Source organism: Microcaecilia unicolor, chromosome 2, assembly GCF_901765095.1.
Source record: "Microcaecilia unicolor chromosome 2, aMicUni1.1, whole genome shotgun sequence".
Taxonomy (NCBI): Eukaryota; Metazoa; Chordata; class Amphibia; order Gymnophiona; family Siphonopidae; genus Microcaecilia; species Microcaecilia unicolor.
In genome coordinates this window covers 549,717,293-549,741,841 of record NC_044032.1, presented here as the reverse complement: position 1 = coordinate 549,741,841, position 24,549 = coordinate 549,717,293, and the positions used below count along the sequence as shown (strand labels likewise).

At 41.2% G+C, this 24,549-nt stretch overlaps 1 protein-coding gene across 1 annotated transcript in view; it reads right to left on the bottom strand.

The window, feature by feature from the left end:
- Positions 1-721: 721 nt before the first annotated feature.
- The window catches only part of ATP10D (ATPase phospholipid transporting 10D (putative)), a 155,895-nt gene continuing 132,067 nt past the window's right edge, over positions 722-24,549 (bottom strand). Inside the window, exons 18-24 of the mRNA XM_030191348.1 lie at positions 21,429-21,505; positions 20,364-20,489; positions 15,533-15,733; positions 12,524-12,604; positions 8,674-8,778; positions 7,437-7,624; positions 722-4,350 (exon numbers count right to left, since the gene is read on the bottom strand). Of these exons, the coding sequence (XP_030047208.1) occupies positions 4,245-4,350; positions 7,437-7,624; positions 8,674-8,778; positions 12,524-12,604; positions 15,533-15,733; positions 20,364-20,489; positions 21,429-21,505 (884 nt within the window). The 3' untranslated portion in view covers positions 722-4,244. The remainder of the gene's footprint in view (positions 4,351-7,436; positions 7,625-8,673; positions 8,779-12,523; positions 12,605-15,532; positions 15,734-20,363; positions 20,490-21,428; positions 21,506-24,549) is intronic.

Sequence of the window (24,549 nt, the reverse complement as noted above, 5' to 3'; positions counted from 1 at the left end):
TCTAGAGGTAAGTCACTAAAGTGTTCTATGACCCAGGGATAGGCTTAAAGAACAGAGTATGTATACCTTGGAAGTAAGGAAAAATAGGGAAGTGCAATAAGACATTTAAGTACCTCCAAGGTATAAATGCAGAGGAAGTGGGCTTTTTTCAATGGAAAAGTGTCCTGGAACAAGAAGCCATAGGATAAGGGTGAAAGAGGATGGACTGAGGAGTAATCTAAGAAAATATTACTTTACAGAAAGGGTGGTAGATGCTTGGAACAGTATCTGAATTCAAAAGAGCAAGGGACAAGCAGAGAGCATCTCTAAAGGGAAGAGACTACAGAGCTAGAGAGTTGGTTTGGATGGGCAGAAAGGATAACCCATATGGTCTCTTTCTGCCATCATGTTCTCTGTACTCTGTAAAATGGCTGCTATCAGAAATGCAGGCACAAAATCTCAAATAGTTGAGTGGTGGAGTGGCCTAGTGGTTAGGGTGGTGGACTTTGGTCCTGGGGAACTGAGTTCGATTCCCGGCACAGGCAGCTCCTTGTGACTCTAGGCAAGTCACTTAACCCTCCATTGCCCGCCGCATTGAGCCTGCCATGAGTGGGAAAGCGCGGGGTACAAATGTAATAAAAAAAAAAAAAAAATAGGTTTCATCTCATCACAGTTAACTTCAAGGCATTTCCTTCAAAGGCATTACCAAAGAAACATATTAAATATACAAGTACAACCATGTTCTTTTTCTTTATTCTCAATAAATAAAAATAAAATGTCATTTTACAAGTATTTACAAAATATTAAATATAAAACAGCATTCTTGATATAGGTCCATCTTAAAATATCTTCCACCCTCACTGAGTAGCTAACCTCTTCTCACATAACCTGTAGAGGCAAGCTTCACTGTCCAGTTCAAACTCCCACAGAAGTAATTTTTTTTTCAGGATACTTTTTACTGAGTCATTTCACAGCAATGCACAATACAGGCCATAAATCTACTGGGAGGTAAATCTTCAGTCTTCACAGAGACATGGGAAACTTTAGGCCAGTCAAGTTATTGATATCCCTTTTGATTACAAGACTCAACCTCCAGTCAGGTTATCAAGATATCCCTAATAACTATGGCAAGGGAAAGATCTGTATTGTCAGAGGCGAAGGGCATGCAAATCTGTCCACAGTCATTTGCAATATCCTAAAAGCCTGACTGCTTTGTGGCCCTTGAGGACTAGAGTTTGTGACCAATTCTGACACACGTACTGTTGAACAGATTCCTTAATTCAAGTACTAGCCACTGGATCACTTAGCATCTCTGTAGTAAACACATTTTTTTATGTCCACCAATACAGCCAATTGTTTTTTGCTGTGAAGTGGGGAAACCTTTCTGTCTAGCCAGGTATAAGTTCTCTAAAGCTCTGTAAAACGGTATGCATTAACTCCACTGTTCCAGTGTCATGTTTACGTCCTCTTAAGTTTCAGCACCACTCCTGAAGTAATTAAGAAATAATTTTTAAGTACAAAAATTGAAATTGCTATAGCAAGAACTGCACTTAATAGTTTGAGAAATACAGTACAGAAAGCTCACTAGTTTGGGTCTAAAAAATGCAGTACAAGAATGAATTATTACAACTTAATTTACAGACAATTTACCTTGTAGTCCTCACTGCCCCAGGGAGTTTGGAATCCTCTTCAAAGGAAGTACACAAAAGGGCTCATTTTCAAAGCAGACTTACAAAGTTCCACAGGTTACCATGGGGCTCAATTTCAAAGCGCTCAGACACAAAGTACCATAGTTCCCTATAGTTGTTTTTGTCCAAGTTCTTTGAAAATAAGCCCCTTTGTCAATTTGTAAGTCTAACTACTTTGAAAATATGCTCCGAAATGAATGGATAAATAACATTACTCACTTTTGTTCAGTCCAGACTATTCTTGAAAACCATCATTTTCTTTAAATAGAAAATATTCTGCTGAAAACAATATTTAAACAACAAAATGTTTCTTTCTGCTGCCCTCAACACTTATCACAGCAGATCTATTTACAATCCCGCAGTGGAAACCTCATGACCAAGACAAATGATCTTAAAGCAGTTTTCTCTAGGTTGCTGCTAAAAACTGCCCTACACAGCACTGAGGCCAACTGCAAACACACCCACTGGGAAAAGATCACTTCAGTGCAATCAGAATAGCTTTTAGATACTAAATGTAAAAACTGTCTTTTGCAAACCAGGCTCTTTTGCTCTATGCTAAATAGAAGAAAGTGTCCAAGTGGGGATCTTTTTTTAGGGTTCTACAGGTACAGTAAGTTTTGACCTTTGCTATAATAAAAAAAAAGAAAAATTAAATTATAAGCCGCAGTACACAAGAGTAACAGCTTTTTACTTGATTCATCTACAGTTTTAGTCGACCGTGACACAGCTGTCTCGAGATTCCTAAATGTCAACTACAGTTTATCTACTGATGTAAGTAAAGACCCATCCTAGAGAACTGTCACCTAAAGCCAATCAAACTACTCTGAAAGCATCTTGTGATAAACGTTTGACCAAACCAACGCTCTATATTGTAAGTAATGTGAATTTTCAAATACTAATTATTTGCTAAAGAGGGTCACCACATACATGCAGCAAAACAAATTCTACTGGATTTGTTTATTCATAAGTGACCTCAGTAGTTTCAAAATTAAAGCACCAACAAGACAAAAAAAATAATCCACTACACAGAAATGCAACCCTCATTACTTGTGCTCACTTTGACTATTGCCAACATCCCCACCAATGAGTAAAGACAAATATATCTGAGAATGTAAAGTTTTGGTGATAAGGTAAATTCTTTTTTACCTGATTGTCCTCAAATTAAGATTTTAAAATTTTATATGTAATCACTTACACAGCTTCCTTGCAAACCCAACAATATACTTAAAACACAGGTTGAAAAAAAAAAATCATTACTGACCAAGATGACCAAATTCCTTAGTTTGCACGTTTTAATTTGAAAAGCTACTTTAAACCTTATGCTGGGTTTTTAAGGTGATGCTTTCAAGTCATGTATTTTAAATCTTTATCACAAAGGATTCTTAACACACTTTTCTTCATTAAAAAGTCACACACTACAATGAAATTTACGTGTTTTCTTATCATCAAAAATGTCCTCGTGCAAGAATGTTTTTAAACTAGATGGTATGTTACAAGGGTAAAATTTCAGAGAAGAAGAAACTAGGTTATGATTTTACAATGGTTTTCTATTTGCTCAATTGCTCCTTCCATTGGCTACCTAGAAACTATATCTCACATTTGAGCATTGTTTCCCCAAAGAAAATAGGGGTAGAGATGTATGTAAAGGATATTGCACCCAAACACAGCTCAATTAATCGATTCTTCCTGCAAAATTTCCATTTGCATGACAATTGAATATACTGATACACATTAAATACTGATGCTTAGATTTGGTTCATTACAAAAATAAATTTGAGTACTAAATGATCAATACTAGTTACTGAAATATTCAGGGTAGGGACATTTGAAGGTTTTCGGCATTTCTGATTTTGTTCAAGTCAGTATGAGAGCTTGACAGAAATCATAGTGTTTTGTAAGAATGATTATAAAGATATCAAAGGATTCTGACAGAATACTACGGTGCACTTGCATTGCATAACTCATTGCTCATCACATACCAGCTGTAATGAATCATTGCAAATAAAATAAGAACTAGAGAAAACCTGCTACAAGTAACCAAATGACTTCTCTCCTCCAGTGTTTTATGGAGCCAGATAAAAATTCCTGGTCTGTCATTTCTTTCCAATACTCTTAAAAGTTAGCACGACTTCATTATTTTAAAACAAGATCCACTGATAAGTTTAAAATTACTTGGTCCTTTGAGGATTGCAAACACATGATGTATGAGGAGTTTTGCATATTTGTTGATCAGCATATACTGCACTGTCCAATTCACTTATGCCGGAATTCAAATTGAATGTTCTCTGTTCAGAAGTGGAGAAGGAAGAGGGAGACATTTCCAATGATGTTGCAAATGGATAAATCGGAGATGTCAGAAAGGGGACACTGTCCTTACAGAGCCGTTATTATTCCTTTCTGTTTCAGGTATTCTGGATATGAGGAAAGTCTTCTTCTCTATTTTCTGACAGAAGATGGTGTCAACATTTTTGGAAAACCATAAGCAGTTATGCTTTCTCCTCATATGGTGCCATTCGCTGGATTTAAATATTCTGCCTTAGCAGCAAAAGTGTGGTCCTCAACATTGATAGCTTTCCACTATCTGATTGACTCCCTACATTCCTCAGGAGTCAGTTTCCTAAGATGCTGAGCTCTCAACAGTGGTGTTGGAAACACGGTGCATTGAAGAACTCTGTACAAAAACCTGAAACAAAACAAGATATCAGTCACGCAAAGAGACACGTACATCATCTTTTCAAATGAATCCCAATTAAACAGTTTTACCTGTAGAGCATCATAAACTGGAAATGCAAGTATAAACTCAAAGAAGAGCAAAGAAATTCTGATGGTGGTGTTGGGATGAGTGAACTTATACTGGAGAATGACGAGGGTAGATAGAAAAGGCAGATGTTGGGGAGAATTAAGGAAGGGGAGGAGCAAGAACATATGCAGGACAAGCTGGACAGAGAAATAGATGCTAGGGTAGGAGGGTAGGAAGCAGGAGAGTAAATGAGTACTGGATAAGAACACAGATCAGTGGATGCTAGGAAAGAGGAGCTGGGGAAGGAGAAGAGGGGGAGGAGGTGGGGTGGAGATACAGGGACATAGGGAAGCTAGAGAACTGGAACTCAGAACTCTTACCTATCTGCACTTTTGTCATCCTATGCCCTCTCCTGTACTCTCCATTCTCAGGGTCATAATTTACTGTTTTCACTCTTGTTCAAGACTAGACTATTTGCATCCTGTACCTGCAGTACAAACACCCACCACATACTGTGTGCCCAGCTGGTAAATCATCCGTCTGCCTACACTTCATCATCTTATAATGGGACATAATCTCCCCCATATTGCGCCCCAGTGTGTAAGTGAACCTAGGTGTTTCCTGGAACTCTTTAAGCACTGCCAACATTGTCCATAATCTCTTGATTATTTTTTCAACTGACATGCACTTGTCTGTGTACGGTAGTATGCACGTAAGCCTACGGGGTTCTTGCTGCCTATTGGACATGGACAACCATTCACGCTGGGCATTAAATGCCCGTTTGGCCGCCTTGTGAACTTTCGATGGATACCCACATTGTTCAAACCTCTGGATCATTTCCCCATGACTGAGGGACTGGCTGATGCAGGAACAAGAGCTTCAGGAGAGATGACCTTTAAGGTTTTTTTGAGCTAAATACCATTTCTGAAGTTTTTGTATTCTACGCTGTGTTGGACTTTGACATTAATGATCACAAGCAATGTGTACCTTTGGTTGATGCAATGCACATGGACTGTCTGGTGTCCTGGATGGTTTGATGTCTTTCACACAGTAATTTTCTATATACTAGGAAGGTTTTTAAGCCAACGATGAAGAACAGATCGATTTGATCATCTTTAGCTCTATAGATCAGTAGATCTGGAGCTCTTTGAGGCTTTTCCCTTCCGTTAAATCATATCCTTGTTGTTTACACATATTTTTGAAGTCAGAGTGGGTCATTTTTTGATTTTTGATTCAGAGTATTCAATTAAAGGACAAGCATGATACAAATTCTTACTAGAGTAAAGGAGTCCAGACACTGGTGACATTATATTAGCCTGATGTACAATCCAAAATAAAGCACATTGATATTACTGAATGCGAGGATTATATGCTCTGAAAAATTACAATCAAGAGCAATACATTTCTTAAATTATTATTTTCCAATATATAAACTTAATTTAATTGTAATATCCTTTCCCTATTAACACTATAAGCCGACCAGTAAATGAGCTTGAAAACAAATCACTGCAAATTCCTCTCTCATAGAATCTAGCTTCTGCATGCCACAAGTTTGATTAAAACGCTGCATCTTCATCATACCCAACAGAACATGGAAATTCTTTAGAATCACCCAAATAGTATTCAAGCCAGACTATATAGATAATTTAAATAAGGAGAGATCATATTTTACCTCCAAGTAAAACAGTTTCTGCACCTATGGACATCAACTAATGAAAAAACTGAAACCAAAAGCCATAGTGCTTTTACAATGGTTGACTTTGTGCCACATTTGGAGTGACAGCCAGATAAATAGTTGGGATGGCAACCATGGGGGGGGGGGGGGGGGGGGGGCAAGCTAGGTACGTGATTTTTTTTTTTGGGGGGGGAGGGGCAAATAGCCCACCACCACCACCACCAAGACAACCTTACAATCCCTTGTGGTCTACTGGTATAGTCAAGGCAGGAGTGAGTCCCAGCCACTCTTGCTCATATCAACTCTACTCTCAAAATGGCTGTTGTAACTTCTTGTGGCAGTCTCAGATTGCCACAAGAGGTCATGACAAGCCATTCTGAAAGCACAGCCAGCACACCCCTAGAATGCCAGGGATTGTAAGATAGGCCCGAGGGAAGCCTCTACTAGTGGGCAGGAGGAAAGGCTCCTGCTCGGAGGGAAGTGGGAGGGAAGGAGATAAACAGGACAAAGCACAACATTTTCGGCTTCCACTGAAAACACACAGTCAGTTTTGGCTGAAACTGAAACCATGGCTGTGGTTGAAACCAAAACCAAGCAGAAAAGGATTTTGGACCAGTTTCGGCTCAATAACCAAAACCGAAATCAAAATTCAGGCTGCCTTTAATCTGGATCTGTTATATTTATTTTGGCTTTTGCTCACACCTTTTTTCAGTAGTAGCTCAAGAAACCAGGGAACATGTTTTTCTGTTTATAGGGCATAATTTTATAAATAATGATTACGTCAAAGTTGAGAAAGGACAGTGTTATAAAATAGACACCCAGAACCAACCCCAGCAGCACACAAATCTTCACACACAAAATTGTACATGCTTTGTAGGTGTAAATTGGCATTTGTACTCACAGAATTGAAACTAAACCCCTGGGAGTGTCTATGCACACATACAGTTGTGAAAATCATATTCTACATGCAGAAAGTGTTCTTATAAAAATGTGGCGCCAAATACATGTGGAAAATAATTAGTAAAATTACCCCCATAGTGAAAATGTTGTTACAAAAAAATGGCTAACCTCACATTGGGTAATGTAGGCCTTGAAATCTATTTAAAACTCAATATTTCACCATTTAGGCAGTTTTGGGATACCTTTAATGCTGCTCTGTTCATGCATATTTTCAGTTCTTTTTACAGTAGTACATACAGGCTTATGGTCAAGCGAATATCTCTTGGGAGCAGTTTCATCTAATTATTAGAATATTTTTGCCTGAAATCTAATACAACTAGGGACAAATAGGGCAGAAACCACCAAGAGCTAAAGAGTGACATGACGAGAGAGAAAAAAAAAAACAGCAAAATACCTGGGCAGAAGAGCTACACAAGTAGCAAGGGTACAGACGAGATAAAAGACAGGGTCTGCTATGTGCTTTTGCATGATCCAGTAGGGGTTCGCTGGAGGACTGCAAACTTTACAGATTGCTCCAAAAACCAGTGCAAAGAGAAAGTAGAGGACGAAGCTGACAATCATGATGGATAAATGTATCCAGGTCTACAATTCAAAACATAGGAAAAACAGGTTAGAACAGTAATATTTTCAAAAAGAGTGTTAAGAAAAAGATGCCTCCTATTACATCCACGTCTTCAGATATCCAATAAGGGTTTTTTTTTCCTTTTTTAAAGGAACTGCGTTGCTTTTCCTGGAAAGATTTCATACTGAATGTACTCTCTACAATTAACCAGGGTGCATACAATTCTTTGATCTACTATAATGAGTCCATCAAATTCAAATGCCTTATTGTGTAACAGATCTGTGTACATAGAAACTAAGAAGAAATCATCATACATCTCTGGCCAATTAACACTACAAACAATTCTTCATAACCATAATTATGGATCTGTTTCACTAAAGACAGATCACAATCTCACCTAATGTTTCACATACAAGAGCACTACTCACCACATCGGTAATTAGGGCAAATCTCTGAACATTTTTTCCCCCCAAAACTAGGGAAGAACTCTTTTCTTGATTTGGTAATAAGCAAAGATAAAGGTCAATTAAAAAAAAAAATACAAGGTATATTTTTTTAAAAGAACTTGCTACATTTCTCGACTAGCTTTTGGAAATACTAGTCCTTTCATCAAGTCAAAAACTCCTGACAACTACTCAAGAAATGGTACCAGTTAATTAGCTGACTATTTCCACACATTCAAATAGACTAACATGGCAACTGTATACCATCTGGCTAGATACCATCTGAATATATACTGAAGACCTAAATAAACTACGTTTTCAACTAGCTTTCGTACGTTTTGTTCACAGAAACTTAGTCAACACAGTCTGGTGTCCATTCATGCGTGCCTACTATGCTGTCACAGGTCTTGTTCATTCTATGGTCATCCCTTTATTCACCACCATGAATTTTCTTGTCTCTCCAATATATGCTTTAGTTTTTTTCAGTTTTGGGTGTTATCGCTCTATTAAAAATTGTTCTTACTGTACTGACTACACATATTCTGCAGCACAAAGCCATGAAAGAATTGAGCATAAACAGATTTTGTTGCATCTATTACTGTACAAGATGGGCGTCATCTACTCACCACAGATTTACTCTCAGTAAGAAGGTGCAATGATGATGTGAACAGGGTTGCTGTGTTCATAGGATTTCCAAAAGAAAAGATGTCTAAATCAGAACCCCAGTAAGTCTGCAAAATAACAAAAAGGCATGTATTCTCATATATTACCTTAACCTTAAAAAAAGCACCTTACTGTAAGCAGATTTGATAAACCACATTAATGTTACATTGTGCTCAAGTTTTATTAAGCATATAGCTAACAATTTGAAAAATTAATGCAGGATGTATCATGGTGAAAATGTTTATTTAATGGTTATTTTTGTGTATCTAGATTTTCAGAAGACATTTAAAGTAAATTTACAGAGGACACATAATTATTCAAAGTTGTCAAAACACAAGCAGACTGAAGATGTCACTGTTTATTAAAACTTGATATATTGTAGATTCCAAACATAAGGTTCTATGTGGTATACAATCTGCAGAAGGACCTTATTAGACCTGGGAACTGGGCATCAAAGTGGCAAATGAAATTCTAATGTGGAGAAGTGCGAAGTGATGCATATAGGAAAAACAATCCTAATTATTGCTGGATTGTGGAAAGCATTAACCAGCAGGCTGCAAGCCCAAGGCACTATATCTGCCACCATCTCTCATCAGCTCTTTGAGCAGGGACTGTCTTTTTGTGTTTGGTGTACAGCGCTGCATATGCCTTTTAGCGCTATAGAAATGATAAGTAGTAGTAGTAGCAGCTGTGTTAGGGCCCAACCACTGTCCTGCTCCTTAACTCTGCAGTTGGGCTGACTGCCTGAATAACATTAAGTACCACCTTATATAGTCACCTGCCTATCATAACTGAGATAAGGATGCCTTCTGCTGTCTTTTGGTGACCTGAGTCACTGGGGCCTCCAGGATTGGTGATTCCTCACATATAGACCAAGGCTGTTACTATCACCAATTTTTTTTTTTTTTTTGAACCATTAACTAAACTGCATCGGGAACATTATATTTGTTCCCTTCCTGAGAACTCTTTAGATTCAAGCTCAGGGTATACTATTCTTGGTTAAACCAATTGCTCGTCACTTAATGCTGTCCAATACTCAACATGGCACTAATCCATGATTTGGTTAACATATCAAGTCATCAACCATAAGTGTAGTGTGAAGTCATCACTGCCATACTAGCCAGGCTATCAGCTGTTTATTCCGTTTTAAGTTCGTGGATGGGGTGGCGCGATTGGCATTAGCAGTGATTTCTACTTTGTACACAGAGTATCATTATGCTTGACCCTGGAAGGTCCTGTAGTGTCAGAATGCTAATCACTGCAACTTAATTATACTTGTGGGATTTCGCTACTGTTGATTTATCAGATGCCTGGGGCCACTCCAATCTCTCTTGAATTTTGCAGGATTTCATTTATTTATTTTATTTTATTTATTGCATTTGTATCCCACATTTTCCCACCTTTTTGCGGGTTCAGTGTGGCTTACAATATGAGATAAATGATGGAAATACAATTTGTTACAGATTGGTTATGGATTACATTGTGCAGAGTTATGCGAGACAATCGAGGTGTCGTTAAGGAATGTAACAATGGAACACAAACATTGAAACGTTGGAAGGAGACAATGGGAGCTTAGAGGGCGATAATAAGGCTTAAAGACATATGGTATATATCTTTCTGTGAGTAAAGGTATGAGTGATGTGATATTACGGGGAATGAGAGTTCAGAAGTGGATGTATGATGTATTAATGAACAGTAAGTGTGGACTTTATGTGTTTTGGTTCTTTCCGTAAATGTTTTCAAAAAGATGGGTCTTCAATAATCTGCGGAAGGAAGTTTGCTCATGGATTGTTCTTAAGTTGCGCGGCAGTGTATTCCAAAACTGCGTGCTCATGTGAGAAAAGGTTGACGCGTGTAGCGTCTTGTATTTCAAGCCCTTGCAATTGGGGAAGTGAAGGCTGAGGAAGGTTCGGGATGATCTTTTGGCGTTTCTGGGTGGTAAGTCTATTAACTCAGACATGTAGGCTGGGGCTTCGCCGTGAATGATTTTGTGGACTAATGTGCATACTTTAAAAATGACGCGTTCCTTGAGTGGAAGCCAGTGCAGTTTCTCTCGTAATGGTTTTGCACTTTCATATTTTGGCTTTCCAAAGATGAGTCTGGCTGCCGTATTCTGGGCTGTTTGAAGTTTCCTCAGTGTTTGCTCTTTGCAACCTGCATATAGTGAGTTGCAGTAATCCAGATGGCTGAATACGAGGGATTGCACTAGGCTGCGAAAGACAGATCTTGGGAAGAATGGTCTTATCCTTTTCAGTTTCCACAAGCAGTAAAACATCTTTTTAGTTGTGTTGTTAGCTTGAGTATCGAGAGTTAGGTGGCGGTCGATAGTGACTCCAAGGATTTTTAGCGTTTCTGAGATTTGAAGGTTTAGGTTTGGTGTGTTTATAGTGGTGAATTCCTTTGTGTTGTATTGGGAGGTGAGTATCAGGCATTGAGTTTTTTCTGCATTTAATTACAGACGAAATGCATCTGCCCATGTGTTCATGATGTGTAGGCTTTGATTGATTTCGTTGAAGATTTCGTTAATGTCTTGTTTGAAGGGGATGTATATTGTCACACCATCAGCGTATATATATGGGTTGAGGTTATGGTTTGATAGGAGTTTTGCCAGAGGGATCATCATTAGGTTGAAAATGGTTGGTGAGAGAGGTGATCCTTGTGGTACTCCACATTCAGGTGTCCATGTTACTAGCAAAAGAAAACCAGCAAGGAAGCCACTTGGCTCAACCAAATTTAGGTACAAAAGGGTGGCTTTTTCAGGTATGTATATAATCGTTCATTCAGCTTGACATATTTTGGCAAGAAGATGCTTCATCGGGGGCAGTTCAATTTTTTTTTTGTCAGACACCATATATATATATATATATATCTACTTTATAAGTTATACCACCTGAATAAATTATACAAGAGAGCCCTTGCTACTCTTACTTAAATACAGATTCCAAAACTCACAACAATGCTCAGAAACCTGCTTAGATAAGCCCATAGTTATTGATAGTTAATAGAAGGATCACAAGCAGAGAGAGTTCAGAAATGTCAAAATGTGTTCAACGTTAGAATTGTTCCCATCTGATTGGTCTAACATAGAAACACAGTAAATAATGGCATATAGAGACCTGTCTGGTCCATTCAGTCTGCCCATCAAGGCAGCCAGAGCCTCACTTGCTATTTCATGCAGGTTACACTCTTTCATCACTGAGCATTGGCATCACAAATAAGGCAGTCGACAATTTGCCACAATGCTAACTACTGAAGGCAGTTATATAACTATCAACATTTTATTTGCTAATTTTATGTTTAAATCATTTTTATTGATGTGAAAAACAGTACAATATGGTACCGAGTACCTTAAGCCATGTTTCTACATCAGATTCTTTCACATTAATAACAATCAAATAACCGTTTACTTCCAACACAGTTATTCTACCGTATTTATTTGCTAATTTTAACCTTACTGACCCTTCTCCAATGAGATACACATCACCCACACTTGATCATCTGACAGTTGAAAAGAAACAGGGCAGCTGTGGAACAGCAGCAGGATAGAGCTCCAGCATATGAGTGGCATTTTATAAAATTTTGGAACAGTCATCAGGCAATTACAGTCACCTTTCTCACTAGCACGACACTGTGAACCTGCCTTTTTCATAAAATAAAAAGCCAATTGCTCAGCATACATCTCACATACACACCAATAACAGAGGTAAAATCCCAGGACTCCCCGTTTCAATGATCTAATCAGATTGTATAACATTCCCTAATATATAGGAACATAAGACAGCTAACGTATGCAAATAAAGCTATTATACTTACAAAGTAAGGAACAAAGAAGCACACTAGACTTTGGTAAAAAGCATCCATCATGGTGATCCAGAAGGTTGATGGTAGGTATGCCTTCAAATACAAAAGTAAATTAAACAATTTATTTCTGTAAATTTATATATCATCAAATTTTAAAAATAAGAACCTAAATATTGCAATACTAAGCCAGACCAACTGTTCGTCTAGCTCAGCATCCTGACGGAATTCCAAAAGGTGGCAAGAGTCCATGTTAATTGTACATATTTTTATTAAGACACTACATCAAGTAGTGTACCTAATTTTATAAACTCTATTCTAGGATCACAAAGATCAATATTCTCAAGAACAGGTCTAAGCTTGTGCATTAGCCAATGATGGGTTGTTACCCCTGTTGAATTCTCAAATAATATTTTTCAAAAGCTTCTTCCTATTCTGTATCAGATTCAAAAAAAGTTTAATAAAATATTCTTCACTTTTTATGACTTTTATTGTATGTGAAGTAGAACTTTTAAAATATTCAGTATCATATTTTCTTGGTCAGTTGAGGGGGTTTCATAAACTGGCAGGTTAGCAAGTAAACAGCACAGAGTTTTGAAAAGAAAATGGAAGGGGCACTAAAGAAGTCAGGAAGATTGGTTTATTCAGAATTTTCAGTATATAGTTGTGTGGCACAAAATAATATAAAATCATACCGTCATTTAATTATGTTAGGGCAATAATATAGTATTGTTGCTATGTTAGACTACTCTCCAGGACAGTGATCTTCACTATTTCTCAAGTAGGTGCCACTTTGTTTAAAAAAAAACATATAAAAAAACCAAAACAAAACAACTTAAGGCAACAGCCAGGACTATCACTTAAAACAGGTGGTGCTATGGGCAGTGGGGCAAACAGATCTTCCTTCAATGATGCAGCCAGCCCAGCTGCTCAGATGCACTCAAGAGTGACATGGGTCTAAACCAGGGGTTCTCCACTCAGTCCTTGGGACACACCAAGTCTGGTTTGTAAGATATCCAACAATGAATATGCATGAGAAATTTGCATACACTGCCACCATTGAGGGTATCCTAAAAACCTGACTGGCTAGGTGTGTCCTGAGGACTGGGCCGAGAACCCCTGGTCTAAACTGAAGTTTGCTTTTCCAACACACTTTCTCTCCCTCAGCATATCTTGCCCTCCCATCTTGGATAAGCTTTACCCAGCTGCTCCCCCAAACCTCATCCTGATCAATCAAGCCATATCCACTATGTCTCTCCATCATCTCATCTGTATTCTGTCCTAAGTCAGGTTTCTCCCATTTTAAGAGAGCTACCAGAACCTCTTTGAGCTCCTTCAATATCCTTGGGTGTATCTCATCTGGCCCCATGGCTTTGTCCACTTTCAGTTTTTCTAGTTGTTCATAAACACTTTTGTGAATGGTGAAGTATCTACTCCATATATGCCTTTGTCAGCTGACAGCGGTCCTTTTCCAGGATTTTCTTGCTTACAAAGCAAAGGATCTTAAACTGAGATGTGCAATGCTTAACCCCTAATTCTATAATCCTAGCGCCTAAAGGCGCTCATTTTCAAAGCAGATGGACGTCTTAAAATACCTTAAAAACTGTCAATCTGCTAAAAACATCCAAATCCTGATTTTGGAAAGCCAAAATTTGGATATTTCATACTGCAGTTTATTCAAATAGCAAGAGAGCATGTTGTGGGTGTTTTGGGTGGGACTAGGGAAGGCCTAAAAATACGACGTCCAACAGGGATTTTCAAAAAGGAAGAAACGTCCATGTCTAAAAAGGACATTTTTATCTAGTCCTGTTTCAGTCACGTCCAAAATATTTACAAAAATGCTGTGAGCAGCTGACCACTGGAGGGATTGGCAAGACCCCTTTCCTCAATCCCCCAGTGATTGCTATCCCCTTCCTTCTCCTCTGAAAAAGGAACTGGAAAGGAAAACCAGGCTCTGTCAGCTGCAGGTATTGTAGCCATTCTGAACAAAGCAGTAAGTAGGTCAGAGGAGTAGCCTACTGCAGTGGTTCCCAAACTTGGTCCTAGAGGCACCACAGGTCAGGTTTTCAGGGTACCACACAATGAATATTCATGAGATAGATTTGCATGCAGTGGAGGTAGTGCATTGGTGTGATTTAACAGTGTAGTGTACTACCAAGTCTTGTGATAGTCATTTCAGGAACTCCAGAGTTACAACACAACCACCACCACAGTTTGTGGGAGTGTACCTTTTGTACTTGTTCTGCTTTGCAAAAAATTCAGTATAAAGAGAGTTTGCTGAATAACATACGAGTGCCTCCTTCCCCTTAATTCATCAATAGATGGCAGCACTGATACAGTACACATGTTCATCTGTTCTTTGAAATCTCTTCCTTCATTTCAGTTGGAGACAAATGTCTCTGTGAAGAGGCTGCTTTGCTATTGCTTCTGAAACGGAAGCATACAGTGAGCACTCATCAGTGCGATTTGAGCAGTGTGCCGTGATGGAAGGACTGTCAGAAATTCTAACTGTAATTCACTGTCGCATGCCAAGTGCTTCAGCAATTTCCCTTTCAGTGATCCTCTGATATTCTTTCATGAATTCATCAACCTTTCCTGTGTGATATGCATCTGATGCTGTCATGGGTTATCCACTTTGATCATACATTTTTTGGGCCAGTGACACATAGTACTCACATCAACACAGATGTCACCATAAACAACCTGCATGTGATGGTGGATTTCAATTGGAGGAACACCTTCAACAGTTAGAAATTCTATTACGGCACATTGCTTAAATTGCACCAGCAAAGTGCTCACTGCATGCTTCCATGTCACAAACGATAGCAAACAGCCTCTTCACACAGACACTTCTTGCCAACTGAGGTGAAAGAAGAGATTTCAAAGAAGAAAGGAACACATGTAGTTCATCAGTGCTGCCATCTGTTGAAGAATTATGGAGGTGGAAGCATTACTTCATATAACTAGCAAAGTGGACACCAATTATGACAATGTAATACTGCTACGATCCAGTGCAGTTCTTACCTCTGACTTTTGACCAGCCTTGTAGAGTTCTGGCAACTGTAAGAGGATCTTTGCAGAAACATCCTGGTCAAGAATGCCATAAATGATAGGTGGCACAGAAGTGAAGAGAAGATTAAATAAAATCAACATCCAAGACTCCGTCATTGATGTTCCCGAAAAACCACAGAAGAACTGGTACCAGAACAAGAGATTAACGAAGGCCTGACAATTCAAACACAAAACCAAAACATGTTATAGCTATGGCAAAATGTAATGAAAAATTTTATAAGTGGGGTCTTCTTGGTATGTTTGCTCTCAAATTGATGACAATTAGTATATTTTTTAATGCTATCAATAAGATTTCCACTGAACACAGATAGGTTTGTCAACTGTTAGTCAGACAGGCCTACTACATCCTCAACCACACAAGAACTCTTCTTAGAGCAAATTAAAGCTGTATGTGTAATCTTTCCAAGCATCAAGTGTTGATGTAAAACTTGCTGCAATGGGCCATACTGGTAAATAGGCTGCAAATATTAGATCATGATGAAATGTAATTTTGAAAATTAAGTACCTCTTAACAGATGTGTATTATTGACTGATCACGACACACTTTAGGTCATAGGCGTAGACTGGGGGGGGCGAGGGGGGGCAATGCCCCCCCAAACGACGAGGACGTGGACTGGCGCTAGAATGAAAAAAAACCAAAAAAAAACAAGCAGGCACGCGCTCGTCTCCGTCCGCTTCGCTGCTTCCCTGCCCTCTCTGTCTGCGTCCCGCCCGAAAGGAAATGACATCAGAGGAAGGCGGGATGCAGACAGAGAGGGCAGGGAAGCAGCGAAGCGGACGGAGACGAGCGTGTCTATCTACCCCCTCTCTTCCTACCCTCCGGCGCAGGCAGCACCAATCTTCTCTAAGCCTTTCTTGTTCCTGGCAGCGGTAGCGACGTACACGCTGCCTTCAGCTCTGCCCCGAAGCCTTCTCTTCAAGTTCCTGTTCCCGCATAGGTGGGAACAGGAACTTGAAGAGAAGGCTTCCGGGGCAGACCGAAGGCAGCGTGTATACGTCGCTACCGCTGCCAGGAGCACAGAAAGGTTGAAGAAGACTGCTGCCTGCACGGACGGAGGGAGGAAGAGAGGGGGTAAACGGAGTCACGATCCTGGACCTCGCGGGGGGGGGGGGGGGGGGGCAGCAGAGGGAAGATGAATGGGACTGGGAGGGTGGAGAGCAGAGGGAAGGAGTAAGAGATGGATGGGACTGGGAGGGGTGGGTGGGTGGGGAGCAGAGGGAAGGAGTAAGAGATGGATGGGACTGGGAGGGGTGGGTGGGGAGCAGAGGGAAGGACCAGGAATTGGATTGGACTGGGAAAGGAGGTGAGCAGAGGGAAGGAGCAGGAGATGGATGGGACTGGGAGGGGTGGGTGGGGAGCAGAGGGAAGGAGCAGGAGATGGATGGGACTGGGAGGGGTGGGAAACAGAGGGAAGGAGCAAGAGATGGATGGGACTGGGAGGGGTGGGTGGGGAGCAGAGGGAAGGACCAGGAATTGGATTGGACTGGGAAAGGAGGTGAGCAGAGGGAAGGAGCAGGAGATGGATGGGACTGGGAGGGGTGGGTGGGGAGCAGAGGGAAGGAGCAGGAGATGGATGGGACTGGGAGGGGTGGGAAACAGAGGGAAGGAGCAAGAGATGGATGGGACTGGGAGGGGTGGGTGGGGAGCAGAGGGAAGGACCAGGAATTGGATTGGACTGGGAAAGGAGGTGAGCAGAGGGAAGGAGCAGGAGATGGATGGGACTGGGAGGGGTGGGTGGGGAGCAGAGGGAAGGAGCAGGAGATGGATGGGACTGGGAGGGGTGGGGAGAAGAGGGAAGGAGCAAGAGATGGATGGGACTGGGAGGGGTGGGTGGGGAGCAGAGGGAAGGACCAGGAATTGGATTGGACTGGGAAAGGAGGTGAGCAGAGGGAAGGAGCAGGAGATGGATGGGACTGGGAGGGGTGGGTGGGGAGCAGAGGGAAGGAGCAAGAGATGGATGGGACTGAGAGGGGTGGGTGGGGAGCAGAGGGAAGGAGCAAGAGATGGATGGGACTGGGAGGGGTGGGTGGGGAGCAGAGGGAAAGACCAGGAATTGGATTGGACTGGGAAAGGAGGTGAGCAGAGGGAAGGAGCAGGAGATGGATGGGACTGGGAGGGGTGGGAAGCAGAGGGAAGGAGCAAGAGATGGATGGGACTGGGAGGGGTGGGTGGGGAGCAGAGGGAAGGACCAGGAATTGGATTGGACTGGGAAAGGAGGTGAGCAGAGGGAAGGAACAGAAGATGGATGGGACTGCGAGGGGTGGGGAGCAGAGGGATGGACCAGGAGATGGATGGGATTTGGAGAGGTCAGGCACAGCAGAGGGAAGGAGCAAGAGATGGATGGGACGGAGGGATGGTGAGCAGAGGGAAGGAACAGAAGATGGATGGGACTGGGAGGGGTGGGGAGCAGAGGGAAGGAGCAAGAGATGGATGGGACTGGGAGGGGTGGGTGGGGAGCAGAGGGAAGGACCAGGAATTGGATTGGACTGGGAAAGGAGGTGAGCAGAGGGAAGGAGCAGGAGATGGATGGGACTGGGAGGGGTGGGTGGGGAGCAGAGGGAAGGAGCAAGAGATGGATGGGACTGGGAGGGGTGGGTGGGGAGCAGAGGGAAGGACCAGGAATTGGATTGGACTGGGAAAGGAGGTGAGCAGAGGGAAGGAGCAGGAGATGGATGGGACTGGGAGGGGTGGGGAGCAGCGGGAAGGAGCAAGAGATGGTTGGGACTGGGAGGGGTGGGGAGCAGAGGGAAGGAGCAAGAGATGGATGGGACTGCGAGGGGTGGGGAGCAGAGGGATGGACCAGGAGATGGATGGGATTGGGAGAGGTCAGGCACAGCAGAGGGAAGGAGCAGAAGATGGATGGGACGGAGGGATGGTGAGCAGAGGGAAGGAACAGAAGATGGAGGCGTGGGGAGTAGAGGGAAGGAGCAAAAGATGGATGGGACTGGGAGGGTGGGGAGCAGAGGGAAGCCTACTGGAAAGAAGACACTGCATAAAACAGAAGACACTGGGATCAAAGCGAATAGAAAAACTAAATGATCAGACAACAAAGGTAAATAAAAGTTTATTTTATTCATAATTTATTAATTGAAATGTGTCAGCTTTTTGAAATGTGCATCTGTGATATTTTGCCTGTAAATTTCATTTCCTTCCTCCATATTAGCATATTCATTTGCATATGTATATATGCAAATGATATGCTAATATGCTCCGCCCATTCTTTGCCCCCCCAAATGAAACAGTCAAACTACGCCTATGCTTTAGGTGTTTGAAGTTAGTCAAATCTTGAGACTTACACACCTCTACACTGGATAATGTAGACATTCTTTAATTTGTCATGCTCAACACGTAAAAGCAGGTAGCATTTCATGCAATAGTTGGAGCGCTAGATTTGAACAGGTTTAGTTATAAATATATGCACAGTTTTCACATCAGAAAGGTGTGACTACATGATTATACAGTTTGTTTTAAATAAGAGTAGCATTTTCACAGAATAATGAAGATCAGCAGTGCTAAATTCCACCAGATACGGACATGAAACTTCTGACAAAGTTGATCATCAAATGAAAAGGGAAGAACTGAAGTTCACTAAAGCCCCACAAGAAGGGTCAACTACAATGCGCAAACACAATGTGTCAATCTGTACAGATATATCACTGATGATCTGGTTAAAATTTGCAGAATGTTAATCACTGTCATTCCGTTAGTTGTGGAATTGCCAAAAAGTGCCTACACAAAACAATCAAAACAGTCAAGCAGCTGCACTTAGAGGTAGAAAATTCACACACAAGTTTCATAAAACCCAAATCTTCTTGCAGATTCAGCAGGTTAAAAGGAATCCAAGCTGGACAGCCACAAAAAAGGGAGTGTAGTGCTAAGTTCCAGTGTATTCTTAGTTACTACTGTATTATTTACCTTTAAAATCTTTATCAAAAGTAAGTAAATAAAGAAGGATTGAAGATGTAGAGGACCAGATGACCCTCAACCTGTTAGAGGCAGTAATTTAAGAAAAATATTCAATGTCACTAGTACAATTAATAAATCATGATATGCTGAAGTCATGGGACTGAAACTCATTATGGTTGTGAGACCTTTTACTGGCCAATCATTAGAAAACTGAAAAACATTGTAGGTGAGTTTGAGACCACATAGGTCCTTTGCTCATACCTGAAAGGGGTGGTGGTCTTGAAAGCTCATGCACATCATTTCTGGATAGGTGTTATATTCATCCAATAAAAAGTCATCACATAAGTACATAAGTAATGCCACACTGGGAAAAGACCAAGGGTCCATCGAGCCCAGCATCCTGTCCATGACAGCGGCCAATCCAGGCCAAGGGCACCTGGCAAGCTTCTCAAACTTACAAACATTCTATACAAGTTATTCCCGGAATTGTGGATTTTTCCCAAGTCCATTTAGTAGCGGTTTATGGACTTGTCCTTTAGGAAACCGTCTAACCCCCTTTTAAACTCTGCCAAGCTAACCGCCTTCACCATGTTCTCCAGCAATGAATCACAATCAAGACACTGTTACATAGGAAGTTCACTGAGATACTATCAGTGATTCAAACTGATGGAGATGATAAATTTAAGCCTCTGTTTACAAACGCACGCTAGTGACTGGCGGTGCAGTACTGACACAGCCCATTCACTTTGAATGGGTTGTGTTGGCAATGCCGCACGGCTTTGTAAACAGGGGGGTTAGGTAGCATGATTAGGCTCTATGACAGTTAGGAATACCTCACCTACCTCTTTCCCAGAAACACCAATAACTTCTACTTACCACATTTTTGTAGAAAAAATACAGAATCATATTGGCAAGTCTTGTGTAACACCAGTGACCATGAACAAGTAGCAACTTGAGGAGATGCTTGAAACGAGACACTGCAAAATCGCTTGCCATAGCAGCCTGAAATCATAACACAAAGGTATTTCTACAGCAACACACAGCATGTTTCTTGTACCTTAAAATATCAGTTATTAGGTGTAATAATTGTAATTTATACGGGATATGAACACTGAAAATTATAGGAAGGAATCTTTAGCATTGTTAGTATAATGCTTGGATTGTAAGCTCATTTATTGCATGATTCTACTATATCAAGGGGCCCTTTTACAAAAGGGCGTTGGGGGTAGCGCTGGGCTTGGAGTGCAGTGATTTAGCCCTACTGCCGGGCTTCTGGGGGAGCCCGGCGATAGTTCCAACTCTTGCCACATGCCAACTCCGGTGCTGCAAAATATATTTTTTAATTGTCTGGCAGTAATCAGGCAGGAGGCAGTAAGGGCTCCCCCAGGAAATGGTCAGGCGGCAAGTGTTTAACTTACCGCATGGCCATTTGCTTCCTTCAAAGAAAAAACAAGAAAAAAAGTCTTTCACCAGCAGCAGTAAAAAGGGGGCATGCAGCAAACCCGCATGCTGACACCACCGTAGGGCCCCTTTCACTGCAGTTGGTAAAAGGGGCCCTATCTACAATATTTCTTCTATGCTACATAAAGTTTCAGGTCATAAGAGCTTTACAACATTAAATATTTCTGGGAGAACAGACAAATCTTGTAAAACAAAACCCACCCATAAGCCTGAAATAGTCTCCTCCTGAAAAGTGCTCAATGTAAAGACTCTTTGAAAGCCTATTAATCTAATCTTATATCTTCTACTGCCAGATTAGTTGACCAAGGCACTTCAATTACAAATGCTAAAAAAAAAAACAGGGCTTGTGAGTTATAAAAATATCCACCTGCAGACGGGATTTTATAGTTTATTATAGAGCTCTGGCTGTACTGGGAATATATTACAGTTTGACTGTCATTATAAACGTATGCCTCAGTTATTACTATTCTTTTATTGTACCTGCATGCCTTCTTGGCCTGAGATCCCCACTCCAGTGTCTGCAGCTTGGATCATGCTCACATCGTTGGCACCATCACCTTACAAAAAATGAAGAAAGTATGGTTTGTTTGGTTTTTCTTCCCACCCCCATTTTAAAATTATGGAGAATAATCATCTTAATGTCAAAGACTGCACTGTCCAAGTAAGAGTGGAGAACTCCAATTTGTCAGATAGGTCTAGGAGTGAAGGCGATATGTATATAGGTTGATCAAGTTGCATGTTTTGAAAGTAGAAGTGAAAAAAGGTATGACAAAGAAAAATGTGCAATCTCAGAATGGAGGGAGACCAAAGAAGACTTGTGAACACCTAAGTAGGGAATGTTGTGGAAACTCATGGCCTTTATAGTTCAACACACATGGCCCAATCAGTTCTATTATATTTATAACTTTAATTTGCTCCAGAACTCAACTCGAATATATTAAACAGAAAAAGGCAAACAGCTTGCAACTGCTTATATTGGCACAGGATATTTTCCTATCTCGTCTACTCTTCCCAGTTTTTGCTGAGGGTTAAAAGGTACAGTGGCCTAAGTAGAATATATAGCATTCTGGTGAACAGAGATTTCACCATTTTATAAGAAGACTGCAACAACTCTAAAACTAAAAGATTGGTACTTTTTTGTATCCTGTCCCTCAGGATGATGAGATTGGTAAAGGCCTGAACAAATCATTCCCTTTCATCACATAAACTTTGTGGAATGCTCTACCTTTCAAAGCATAAGCCAAGCAGAGCCGTAGCGAGGAGAGCTGACACCCGGGGCGGGTCGCCGCTGCGCACCCCCCCCCCCCCCGGAGCGCATACCTGCGGCGAGGAACGGGCGGGAGGGCCGATCCGCCCAGACTGCACGTTGCTGGGGTGTGTCGACTCCGCGCTGATTCACTGCTCTCTCTGTCCCGGAACAGGAAGTAACCTATTCCGGGGCAGAGAGGGCAGTGCACCAGCGCGGAGCCGACACTCCCCAGTGGCGTGCACCCGGGGCGGACCGCCCTCCCCCCGCCCCCCCCTTCCTACGCCACTGAAGCCAAGACAGACAATTTACATTTTAGGAAAGTGGTGCAGTAGGAAACAAATTAAATCATGTTTATTTAGGAACTTGCACTTTAAATTGAGCTTATATAATTATTTCTTAGCTCTCAGCTTTGAAAGGATGTAGTTTAATAAACTGCTTTATTGGGATTTATTTGAAGTCTGTCATGTGCATTGATTGTTAACATTCTGCTCTCTTTACAGCAAAAACAACCCTTCATATTGGGAACACACTTAACCAAACTGGACAATCTAAAAGCCTAAACAGAAATGGCCAAGTTCCTATGTTTATATAAAAGGAGGATGAGAATCATGGCATAAAAAACAATACCAACTCATAAAGAACAATACCAACTCATAAAGAATCTTATTAATACCAACCCAGTCACATCATCCTCCACAAACCTCCCACCGGCCGACCAGCTGGCAAATTATTTCAATAACAAAATCACCAATCTTTGCAGCACAATTCCACAAGACTGTACTAACATTGATTCCTTTCTCGACGAATTGGACCCCTATGGAGATGAAATTCCAGCAGACCGTTCATGGACAAACTTCACCCTCCTTACCATGAAAGAAGTCTCTGTGGCACTCACCAAACTTTCCAAATCTCACTGCCATCTCGACCCATGCCCCAACTACTTAATGAAAAATGCCCCAGAACGCTTTATCATAGATCTTACCTCCCACCTAAACCTTCTGTTACACCAAGGTTCATTCCCCACTGAACATGGTAAGATACTGCTTACACCAATACCAAAAAATCCTAAGAAACCAGCGAGCGATGTCACCAAATACCGCCCCATCACCTCCATTCCTCTACTAATTAAATTGATGGAAAACAGGGTGACCTCTCAAATCTACATACAAAAATTCTCCATTCTACATGAGTCACAATCAGGCTTCCATCCAGCCCACAGCACAGAAACTGTCCTACTCACCCTAAGTGGGCAGATCGACTTGGGGGAACATAGACACGTCCTTGTAGGATCCGTGCTTATTTATGGGTATTCTCAGAGAAGAAAGATGAGGGAGAATCAGTGTATCAGGACTTATTATGTAAGTACAAGAATCTTGTATTGAATTCTATAAGCACTCTGAAGCATAGTTGTGGGTAGAGAGATGACGGAAATGTAATGTAATTCATGCATATTCTTTGGGAAAATCCTGACAACCCGACCTGGCAAGGGCAGAGGTTGGACACCCTTGATATAGATACTAGGTTGGAAAAGTAACATCCAAGTCAGGACATTCACAACTTGCAGTATACTTTACAGAAAAACTTACTGAATGTATAGCTTTTTGTAAAATATGTATAAGGCCATGGGAAAACATGTACTTAGCATCAAATACAGCAGAACAGCCATTTTACAAAAAAATGTTCAATAGAAGAATGCAATCACTCAGTGCTCTATATATGTAAGTTAAGTTACTCAGTTCTAGGAGCGAGACATTTTGGCCAGTTCAGATTTTAAACTTATAACCCAATGAAGTATATGCATGTATTATATGCAAGAAAGAGATCTGCATATAATGGAGGCAGTCTATGCAAATCAAGTTCATGCATATTCATTGTGGCATATCCTGAAAACCTGACTGGCAAGAGGTACTCCAGGAGCGGACTTGGGAAACACTGCAGTACAGTATTTCTAGTCCCGGATTATTCCCTCTGGAGGAGGTTGTAACAAATCTAAGGCTGACCTAAAATCTCCTTCTTGGGACCAGGTAACTTGGCAGCTCTAGCTCTGTATATGGGAAGGCGACAGAGTTTGCCAGAATGCACACTGAAGATGACTCCAATTAAGGAGCTGAGCTCCAAAACTCAAATGGTTTGATTTACGAAGTTGTTTTAAATACAAAAGGAGTAAGCACAACTGTCCCGTAAATCATTCCTCCAAAGCTCAGGATCAAAAGAGCAGTTAGCTGACTCTTATGCAAGACTTTCAGCAGGTATAAAAGCTGATGGGCAAATCAGAGGTATGTGTGAACTGCCCTTTAAAAATAGGAAATACATATACACTACATAGACACATATGCACCCAAACCACAATTG